The 11,819-nt window shown below is 39.5% G+C and overlaps 1 protein-coding gene across 1 annotated transcript; it reads right to left on the reverse strand.

Moving 5' to 3' along the window:
* Positions 1-235: 235 nt before the first annotated feature.
* On the reverse strand, positions 236-1,183 carry LOC133052941 (olfactory receptor 56A3-like). The gene has a single exon (XM_061137732.1). The coding sequence runs from the start codon at positions 1,181-1,183 to the stop codon at positions 236-238; it is 948 nt and encodes a 315-aa protein (XP_060993715.1).
* Positions 1,184-11,819: the final 10,636 nt, after the last annotated feature.

Raw genomic sequence — 11,819 nt, forward strand, 5'->3', positions numbered from 1 at the left:
ACCTGCCTAAGAAAACTCAATATTTTGGGCAAAATAAGATAAGTGTGGGACAAAAGGAGAAGGGCCAAGGAGATTTCTGATGAGGAGTGAGAGAAAGAGAAACTCTAAATGCAACTTCAGCTTTATTAAAGGGGACACAGTCAGTTCATCCAGTTTGAGATTAAAATTTAAAGATATGAACTTCAGTCCACTCATTTATTACTGATTTGAAAACCATCCTACCTAGTTGTCTTAATTACCATCCTTTCTTCAGTAACCTCTGGATTCCTTGCTTAATCTCCTGGGTTCGTACCCCATAGACAATGGGGTTGAGGGCTGCAGGAATGACATGGTGGAGGACATTGAGCAAAACTGGCACATCAGGGGACACCTTCTTCTTTGCCACGTGAGTGAGGACAAAGACCAGGAGGATGGTGCTGAAGAAGAGGATCAGGATGAAGTGGGAGCCACACGTGCTTAGGGCCTTGGCCACAGCTCCTTCTGACTTGAGTTTCAGCACAGCCCGCAGTATGAGGGTATAGGAGAGGAAGATGAGGATTAGGTCAGATCCCAGCAGTGCCCAGCCAAATGCAAACTGATAGAGGCGATTGATGGTAATATCATCACAAGAGAGCCTGGACACAGACATATTGGCACAGATGCAGTTCTCAATGACATTTCTCCCACAATAATGGAGTAGTCCTGAGAGAATAGGAATGGGCAGAATAGTAAGGGAATTTCTTGCCAAAATGAAAATGGCTGCCTTGACAACAAATTGGTCAGTGATGATGGATGGGTACCTCAGAGGATGGCAGATGGCCACATAGCGGTCATAGGCCATGACCATGAATGTGCAGGACTCCATGGCAAGGAAGGAATTCATGATGAACATCTGAAAGAAGCAGGCAAAGAAGCTGATGGACCTGAGGTCAAACCAGAAAATGGCCAGGACCTTGGGGATGACAGTGAGGCAGAGTACCATGTCCAGCAGAGATAGGAGGCTAAGCAGGTAGTACATGGGCTCATGTAGAGAGGCCTCCAGCCGGATGGTGGTCAAGAGGGTGGTGTTGGCCCCCATGGCCAGTAAAAAAAGGAGGCTAAGGGGCAGGGACAACCAGAGTTGCCAGCTTGGGGACCTAGCAAAACAATTGAGGAGGAAATCTGAAGCCTCAGTGGAGATATTGCCATTTTGGTGTACTGTCATATTTTGTCATTTATTTCTATAGCTTTCTTTTAGTGATCTGTAAAATTAAGATAAAAAATCAGCTATTTATTTGAGGTATATGAAAATAGAACTTGCTTTATCTAGTGATTTGTGGATCCTAGCAGGCTATCTTGAATTAGGAGAATTTATCTGTTATCCTTTTTGATGTTCTACTTGATTATTCCTATTACTTTATAGAATGTAAGGGGATGAAGTTATATGATTTGTTTATGCATGTTTGATTTGTTCCAGGTTATTTTTTAATTAATTAAGTCTTTACAGAAACTAAGAGACATAGAAAATTACTTAGAAAACTGTTAAATTTTGTGACAAATTATTGTCCAAGTTTGTACCTGCAAGTTTCTTCCTGTTTTTTAAAAGACCATACAGAATGTGTCACACCCACAGTTTAACTATAACAATGCATACAAAGAAATAGCAGAGACTGTCACAAACTAGGGACTCACATAAATAGCTGAAAACTTCCATCCACCCCCATCTGACCTTTCAGCCACTTTTATTTTGAGTTATATATTTAAAAATATTATACTGCAAAAATAGAGTTTGGATTCTCCCTTAAAAATCATCTTAATTTGTTTCCTATGGATTCTTCCTAAAATTGCTTTTTTTCTATTTCTTAACCTTCCTATCAGTAGAACTCCTAACTTATTGAAGAAACAACCTTAACATGAGATTGAGTAATTTCTCCAAGCTATGCTGGACTGATTGTTGCTGTTGTTGTTTAATCTCCAAGCCATCTTCAAGTCTTTCCAAACCCAGTGACTGTAGCCTGTCAGGACCCTCTGCCCATGGGATTTACCAGGCAGGAATACTGGAGTGGGTTGCCATTCCTTTCTCCAGGAGATCTTCCAAACCCAGATATTGAATCCAAGTCTTTACTCGGATTCTTTACTGCTGAGTCACCGTGGAAACCCCAATGCTGGACTGATGAAAAATGATTCTTCTGACTGCAATAATGTGAGGGTGATGATGTCCACCTTTAAAGCCCTTCCATCTCCTTCGGATTTCCTCTTTCCATCTTCAATATAGTAATCCACATATAAGTCCCCATCCTCCCTCCCCCATCCCCATACACTTCTAGGCACTTGTTCAATGTTGATATTGTTTTCTTGTTATTTAAACATTCCCTCATCATGCTGTTAAGGACTAGTGTCACAAAACTTAATTAGGAAATGTCCTTAAGTTTAAAAGAGGGAAAACAAAAGCCATTCTAAGCACAATGGATAATACAAGAAAACAGTGCTGTAAGCAATGACAGAGTCTTGCATAAACTATTATGGTTGTATAGGGGAGGGCTGACTAAAGTACATGGGGAATAGGCTGGAGAAAAAAATCGTGAAAAAAGGTATCCTCTTTTATATTAGTGATAAAGATTCTAAGATTCTCCTTCTCCTGAATTGTGACTGAGAGTGCAGAGAAGACTGTAGCTGGGCTAAATGTACAGGTCTGTTCTTTCTAGGATCCTTCAAATCATGTAGTCCATTGTATTTATTTTTTTTTTTATTTTAAAAAATTTAATTTGCTTTCTTCCAGCCTTTTTTTTAACACCAAAAAAGAGTTCAGCATGTAGAAAAGCAATATGTATGAATGTATTTCTTAAAACAATGTTTATAAGGAAACATTGGGAAAGAATTTAAATGTCTCATAGGTGAATAGTTAAAAAAATTATGAGATTCAACTCAATGGCCATTTGAAATAGTTTAGCTCATTGCATTTAAATCTGTCAACACAGATAGATGTCTCTGTTAAAGTGTTATCTTGTGGGTTCAGAAACTTTATAACAGGAATTCAAGAACGCCCCTCTTCATTTCTCACTAGGCTCACTAACATAAAACCACATATTGTTTAGTTTTTGAGCTCATACCACTACTGGGAACTGTGATCAAATATCTAGGGTTTCGTCTCATTGAATCATTCACCCTCCTGTGAGATATACTTTACTATCACCACGTTACAAACAAGGAAACTGATTCTCAAAATCTTAATCATTCTCACAGTATTAAGCTAATCCTACTCCTGTCTAATCCTAGTCCAATGTGTTAGATTTTAATAATTTCTAGGTTACCCTTGGTCCTAATGAATAATTATGTGATAATGTACTTACCTCCTCAATATTGTTTAAAAAAATTCACCTGTGATAAAATTAATAGTTTTGAAACTAGAAATGATAGAGAAGAAATAGCTTTGGAGTAGGGGCAGGGTGGCAAGGGAAAGGAACATTTAACCAAACTGTGAACCTGGAACAGAACAATATTTTCATAAAGATAGAAACATACTTTATTTTTTAGTGGTTCGCATAGTGGTTTTGCTTCCAGCTATGAATTCTAGTCTTCAAATGCAGTTCCAGTCCTCCTCAGCTGTCTCCTCCCAGATTCTCCTCATCAGAGAGTCCCTGTTAGTGACCAGGGCTGGCTCTCAGAAGAAGAAGGAGGAGCTTCGTCTTTCAGAGTTCTTGTCTTCACTCCTCCTGGTCCTCTGCTTCCCCAGACAAAAGGTCCTGTCCAGCTAGTGTCTGCCAGGCATGGCCTTCCCACTTGATATGTAGGTGAGATTAAGTGATCTTCCAATTCTTCTTCTCTTGCTGATAACAGAATACACTAGTAGTGACTCAGACAATTTTAGAATTAATTTTAAGCATATTATATCATTTACTAAATTAAAGTACATACATGATGACTAGGAATTAGTATTAATCTTGGAAAAGTATTGGTCTGTTGTCAATATTGTTCAACAAGATCTGGAGACAAGAAAGGGAGATAAGGAGAGACAAATAATAATGATAGGAGTGAGAAAATCATTGAGTGGAAATGGTGCTCTAAGCTTGCTTTCCCTGGGGGTCTCTGTTGGTCTGGAGGAAGTTGCACATGGTGGAGTGACTTGGCCAAATGAATGGAAGAGGAAGAGCAGAAGTGGGGAGGACACAAGCATATGTGCCCAGAAAATAGATGGTGGAGAGAAGATGCAAAAAGAGAATCCTGAAATTACAACAGAATAGATTGGATTGAGAAGAGAGAAGACAAAGGGAGTCAGAGAAATAAAGGAGAGAGCAGAAAGTGGATCAGATACTTTTATGAAATGGGAATGGCAATAAAGGGCAAACTAGGGAAGATTTCTAAGTAATGATAACCAAAAGAGTGTGATAGGGAATCTTCTTTCTCTTCTAAATCTGTGTTGTTCCTCACGTTCCCAGACGAGTTCAATGAAAGATGTTTAAGATCTCTTCAACATGATATTCTGCTGCAGATTCATGAACTCCCACATGGACCAAACCTTTCCCCAGCACGCACAGAATCTGGACCCAACTTTGGCATGCTCATCTTCATCTGGCCCTATGCCATTTTTTGCTCTCACATCCCTTCAACTCCTATTCTCAAACTTCAACCCTGCAGGTCTTCCATCTGCAAGCCCAGTTTTATTCCCAGTGCAGTCCCTGCTCTAGCAAGGGGTCCACTATCACAGTGGTGACTTGGTGCCTTGATTTTCTGCTGGAGCAGACTTACTGGATGGAGACAGTGATCTCTGCCAGGGAGGGAGAGTTCTGCCTCTGTCTGGCTCTTCTACACTCTGGCTTTCAGAATGGAGAGTTTATGCTTGAGTTTCTACTTCCCCAGGGAAAGACTGCCTTGCTGGCCCCTCAGGGACCAGAGACTCAAGAGCCCAATATCTTTTTAACCCACTGGGAGAAAGACCTCCTATCAGTTCTTCAAAATCTGTTTTCCCTAAGGAGAGTTGATATTGCCCCAAAGGAATCTCACAATCAATTGTTGGACCAGTTAAATGGGTAAAATGCAATGTGTACTGTGCTTAGTCATGTTTGACTCTTTGTGACCCCCTGCCAGGCTCCTCTGTCCGTGGGGATTCTCCAGAATACTGGAGTGGGTTGCCATGCCCTCCTTCAGGGTATCTTCCCAACCCAGGGGTTGAACCCAAGGCTCCTGCATTGCGGGCAGATTCTTTACCAGCTGAGCTACTAGGGTATCAAGGAATGTTTAACAGTAGGATTCCTGTGTGCTGCTTCCTGTCTCTCTTGAGCCTTATCAGTTCCTGACAGGAGTGAGCAGAGCGGCAAGCCACTCCCAGGACTGAGATCAAAGAGATGGGATGCTTGCATAGGATTTCCTTCATTAGCTTTTCCATTTGATGAAAGGGATTATTTACGGCCCTCTTTTGATATGGATTGCCTTTTGGCTCTATAGTCTCTATTTCTCCTTGTTTCCTCAGTAACTTGTAAATTCTGGTCTCCTGATCTTTATCTGAAGAAGCTACTTTGTAATATGGTATGTATATATACTCACACAGAGTTCAACAAGGCACCCTGTTCCACCAGAGACTTGGGTCCCCGTGTCCTTCTTTCTCTCTCTCTCTCTCTGGCTGATTCCCTGGAGTGTGGAGGCCTGCCAAGTTCATTTTCCTGCCCGGGCTTTCAAGACCTCTCAAGACTTCTTGAGAGGGTGCCCTGCACCTCCATGAGCTGTACAAGCCCTGTCCAAGGGCTTTATTGGCTTTCTGCATAACCCAGGGAATATTAGCCTCTTTCCTTCTTTCACTTTCTTATTGTCAACTGGGGCCCACCAGGTTCCGGTCCATTAAAGGACCCCAGCACTAGGGAAAATGCAATACTTAAGAAATAAAAACATGATTAAATCTAGGCTTCACTTTCACTTTCACGCATTGGAGAAGGAAATGGCAACCCACTCCAGTGTTGTTGCCTGGAGAATCCGAGACAGGGGAGCCTGGTGGGCTGCGGTCTATGGGGTTGCACAGAGTCGGACACGACTGAAGTGACTTAGCAGCAGCAGCAGAGCAAGAAGGTTGAAGGCTAAAAGCTTTGATACCAGTGGGTATCAAGTTCTGATTTTCCTTGATAAAACATATGCCTTGTGTGTAAATCCAATCTTGTTCACTTCTATGCTGACAGCTTATAGTAACTGTAAAACACACAGATCCACTCCCTAATCTTTTCACCTAGAACCAGTAGTTTTACTTGAGTGAAGTTTTCAAGAAGCCCTATTCTTGTGATACTTTTGATGTAAAATTTCAAGATAACAGCTTATAGCTAATTGCTTACTTTGTAATATAGTACATTACTTCCTGGAAGGTCAAAAGTATGGTTGATCCTCTGTTATTCAATTTTTCTAACTATTCCCCATTCCTGTGACCAAGTGTCCTAGGCTAAAGTTTAGATACTAATAGAACAAAATTCACCTCTTGGCTCTGCCACTTGACAAGATGCTTAAATTATCTATCTCTTATTCCTAATTTGTATATTTGCTATGAGGAGTAAGTGTGAGCATGTTAGGAACATTTGACTGTTATTACATGGTTATTATTATTACTATTATTAATATTATAAAGTTTGGCTTCCTAGTTTTTTTTTTTTTTTGAAAACCATTCACTAACACAAACATTGAAGTAAGTGCTGGTTCACACCCAGCATCTTAATAAACATGGTTGTCTCACTGGAAGTCATGCGCGCCTGGACTGTTACTCAGGGCCCTCTCTGGTAGACTACTACCTATCTCCTGGAAATTACCCTCTCACGCACCACTTTCCCCAGTCAATTTTTACATGCCTTATACCTAGATTTTTAAGCCAGACATTCCAAAATTTGTTCAGATCTTTTCATTTGGTTCATAACCATAACTTAATTTAACAATATTTAAATTAAATAGGCCTCCTTTTATCCTGTTGTATTGATTAATGTTGGTTGTTATAAGATAGAGTGCTTTTAGGCTAAATAACCCCCCGTAAAGGCCAGACTCAGGTAAACAATGACTGCTTGCACTTAAATCATTTTATAATTAACATGTTCTTCATTTAACACTTTCTTACATATTCAGTTTCAAAGTTTTTGTGATTTTAAAATATTTATCATTGATACTCACTTTAAAGCAAGGTCAATTGAGTATCTTTTGAGAGTTTTTGAATGGAGAAAGGCATTACCTGGCATCTGGAAATTGGAAGATGTCAAGCCAATCTTGTTACAAACCAGTGAGTTATAAAGGTAGCAGAGGATTTCTTCTTATGGAAATACCTCTTATAACCTGTAAACTGTTCCTTTTAGACCCTTTCCACTGTAGGTTCTCATTTGCTTATAACATCAGAAAAACATTCAGAAGCTCAGTTTTACTATTTGCTAAGGAGGGGTAAAAGAGAGTTAGCAAAAAGAGTGTTTCTTTCTACCAACATTTATTGAATAATTTTAATGTGACTTGCATTTTTTTCTCTTTTAATTTTCATAAAACACTATGAAATAGGTTATATTGCATTACCCATTTTACAGATTTGGATACTAATGCTCAAAGGAGTTAAGCAAATTTTTAACATCAGAAAGCTACAGTTGAAAAAGACAAGGTTAGAAAGCAGATCAATGAGATTCCAGAGCAGAGCTCTCTGCAGTAACATTATATCATCTTAGTATTAGTTTCTTTGTTGTTGTTGAGTCACTAAGTTGTATCTGACTCTTGCAACCCCATGGACTGCAGACCGTCAGGTTCCTCTGTCATGGGATTTCCCAGGCAAGAATACTGGAGTGGGTTGCCGATTTCTTCACCAGGGAATCTTCCCGACTCAGGGATCAAACCTATGTCTCCTCACCATCTCCTGCATTACAGGCAGGTTCTGCATGGCTTCACAGAGTTACCGATGAAGCACAAATTGCCTGATATATGGTCCTTTGTAAACACTATTATCTGTCACTATTATTAAGGAGTCTTATTGTGTGAAATTAAAAGACGCTTACTCCTTGGAAGGAAAGCTATGACCAACCTAGATAGCATATTAAAAAGCAGAGACATTTCTTTGCCAACAAAGGTCCATCTAGTCAAGGCTATGGCTTTTCCAGTGGTCATGTATGGATGTGAGAGTTGGACTGTGAAGAAAGCTGAGTGCCGAAAAATTGGTGCTTTTGAACTGTGGTGTTGGAGAAGACTCTTGAGAGTCCATTGGACTGCAAGGAGATCCAACCAGTCCATCCTAAAGGAGATCAGTTCTGGGTATTCATTGAAGGACTGATGCTGAAGCTGAAACTCCAATACTTTGACCACCTCATGCGAAGTGTTGACTCATTAGAAAAGACCCTAATGCTGGGAGGGATTGGGGGCAGGAGGAGAAGGGGACGACAGAGGATGAGACGGCTGGATGGCATCACCGACTAGATGGGCATGAGTTTGAGTAAACTCCAGGAGTTGGTGATGGACAGAGGGGCCTGGCGTGCTGTGGTTCATGGGGTCGCAAAGAGTTGGACACGACTGAGAGACTGAACTGAACTGATTGTGTAAAGGAAATAGTAGACACTAAATTCAGGTGTGGTTATTCTCAAAGAAAGGGACTTTGAGGGTTATAAAAGCCAGTAATAGTGGAGCTCAACTATTAGTTAGTCTAATAGTTTTAAAGGTCAGGTAAATTTTTGCTATGGTCTCTTTAGTTTCTTTTGCATTTATTTCTGCCCTGATTTTTAAGATTTCTTTCCTTCTGCTAACCCTGGGGTTCTTCATTTCTTCCTTCTCTAATTGCTTTAGGTGTAGAGTTAGGTTATTTATTTGGTTTTTTTCTTGTTTCTTGATGTAAGCCTGTAATGCTATGAACCTTCCCCTTAGCACTGCTTTTACAGTGTCCCATAGGTTTTGGGTTGTTGTGTTTTCATTTTCATTCATTTCTATACATATTTTGATTTCTTTTTTGATTTCTTCTATGATTTATTGGTTATTCAGAAGCGTGTTATTTAGCCTCCATATGTTTGAAGTTTTAACAATTTTTTTTCCTGTAATTGAGATCTAATCTTACTGCACTGTGGTCAGAAAAGATGACTGGAATGATTTCAATTTTTTTGAATTCTCCAAGACCAGATTTATGGCCCAGGATGTGATCTATTCTGGAGAAGGTTCCGTGTGCACTTGAGAAAAAGGTGAAGTTGATTGTTTTGGGTGAAATGTCCTATAGATATCAATTAGGTCTAGCTGGTCCATTGTGTCATTTAAGGTTTGTGTTTCCTTGTTAATTTTCTGTTTAGTTGATCTATCCATAGTTGTGAGTGGGGTATTAAAGTCTCCCACTATTATTGTGTTACTATTAATTTCCTCTTTCATACTCGTTAGTGTTTGCCGCACATATTGCGGTGCTCCTATGTTGGGTGCATATAAATTTATAATTGTTATATCTTCTTCTTGCATTAATCCTTTGATCATTATGTAGTGTCCTTCTTTGTCTCTTTTCACATCCTTTATTTGAAAGTCTATTTTATCTGATATGAGTATTGCTACTCCTGCTTTCTTTTGGTCTCCGTTTGCATGAAATATTTTTTTCCAGCCCTTCACTTTTAGTCTGTATGTGTCTCTTGTTTTGAGGTGGGTCTCTTGTAGACAGCATATATAGGGGTCTTGTTTTTGTATCCATTCAGCCAATCTTTGTCTTTTGGTTGGGGCATTCAACCCATTTACATTTAGGGTAATTATTGATAGGTGTGGTCCCGTTGCCATTTACTTTGTTGTTTTGGGTTCACGTTTATACAACCTTTCTGCATTTCCTGTCTAGAGAAGATCCTTTAGCATTTGTTGAAGAGCTGGTTTGGTGGTGCTGAATTCTCTCAGCTTTTGCTTATCTGTAAAGTTTTTGAATTCTCCTTCATATCTGAATGAGATCCTTGCTGGATACAGTAATCTAGGTTGTAGGTTATTCTCTTTCATTACTTTCAGTACATCCTGCCATTTCCTTCTGGCCTGGAGGGTTTCTATTGATAGATCAGCTGTTATCCTTATGGGAATCCCTTTGTGTGTTATTTGTTGTTTTTCCCTTGCTGCTTTTAATATTTGTTCTTTGTGTTTGATCTTTGTTAATTTGATTAATATGTGTCTTGGGGTGTTTCACCTTGGGTTTATCCTGTTTGGGACTCTGTGGGTTTCTTTGACTTGGGTGGCTATTTCCTTCCCCATTTTAGGGAAGTTTTCAGCTATTATCTCCTCAAGTATTTTCGCATGGCCTTTCTTTTTGTCTTCTTCTTCTGAAACTCCTATGATTCGAATGTTGGGGCGTTTCACATTGTCCCAGAGGTCCCTGAGGTTGTCCTCATTTCTTTTGATCCTTTTTTCTTTTTTCCTCTCTGCTTCATTTATTTCCACCATTTTATCTTCTACCTCACTTATCCTATCTTCTGCCTCCGTTATTCTACTCTTGGTTCCCTCCAAAGTGTTTTTGATCTCATTCATTGCATTATTCATTTTTAATTGACTCTTTTTTATTTCTTCTAGGTCTTTATTAAACAGTTCTTGAATCTTTTCAATCTTTGTTTCCAGGCTATTTATCTGTAACTCCATTATGTTTTCAAGATTTTGGATCATTTTTATTATCATTATTCTAAATTCTTTTTCAGGTAGATTCCCTATGTCCTCCTCTTTTGTTTGACTTGGTGGGCATTTTTCATGTTCCTTTACCTGTTGGGTATTTGCCTTTTCATCTTGTTTAGATTGCTGTATCTGGAGTGGGCTTTCTGTATTCTGGGGTCTGTGGTTCCTTTTTATTGTGGAGGATTAACCCAGTGGGTGGGGTTAGACGATTGGCTTGCCAAGGTTTCCTGGTTAGGGAAGCTTGCGTCAGTGTTCTGGTGCGTGGAACTTGATTTCTTCTCTTTGGAGAGCAATGGAGTGCCCAGTAATGAGTTTTGAGATGGGTCTATGTGTTAAGTGTGACCTTGGGCAGCCTGTATGTTGATGTTCAAGGCTATGTTCCTGCGTTGCTGGAGAATTTGCGTGGTATGTCTTGCTCTAAAACTTATTGGCTCTTGGGTGGTGGTTGGTTTCAGTGTAGGTATGAAGGCTTTTGGACAGTCACTTATTCCTTAAAGTTCCATGTAGTCAGGAGTTTTCTGGTGTTTTCAGGTTTTGGGCTTAAGTCTCCTGCCTCTGGTTTTCAGTTTTATTCTTCCTGTAGTCTCAGGTCTTCTCCAACTATACAGCCCTGATAAGAAAACTTCTAGGTTAATGGCTAAAAGATTCTCCCCCGTTAGGGACACCCAAATAAACAAAATTGACAAACCATTAGCAAGACTCATTAAGAAACAAAGAGAGAAGAACCAAATTAAAAAATTAGAAATGAAAATGGAGAGATCACAACAGACAACACTGAAATACAAAGGATCGTAAGAGACTACTACCAGCAGCTCTATGCCAATAAAATGGACAACTTGGATGAAATGGACAAATTCTTAGAAAAGTATAACTTTCCAAAACTGAACCAGGAAGAAATAGAAGATCTTAACAGATCCATCACAAGCAAGGAAATCGAAACTGTAATCAAAAATCTTCCAGCAAACAAAAGCCCAGGACCAGATGGCTTCACAGCTGAATTCTACCAAAAATTTAGAGAAGAGCTAACACCTATCTTACTCAAACTCTTCCAGAAAATTGCAGATGAAGGTAAGCTTCCAAACTCATTCTATGAGGCCACCATCACCCTAATTCCAAAACCAGACAAAGATGCCACAAAAAAAAGAAAACTACAGGCCAATATCACTGATGAACATAGATGCAAAAATCCTTAACAAAATTCTAGCAAACAGAATCCAACAACATATTAAAAAAATCATACACCATGACCAAGTGGGCTTTATCCCAGGAATGCA

This window comes from Dama dama, chromosome 1, assembly GCF_033118175.1.
Source record: "Dama dama isolate Ldn47 chromosome 1, ASM3311817v1, whole genome shotgun sequence".
Lineage (NCBI taxonomy): Eukaryota > Metazoa > Chordata > Mammalia > Artiodactyla > Cervidae > Dama > Dama dama.

Excerpts from the sequence above, each read along its gene's own strand:
- LOC133052941 (XM_061137732.1), bottom strand. The coding sequence starts at position 1,183 with ATGACAGTACACCAAAATGGCAATATCTCCACTGAGGCTTCAGATTTC.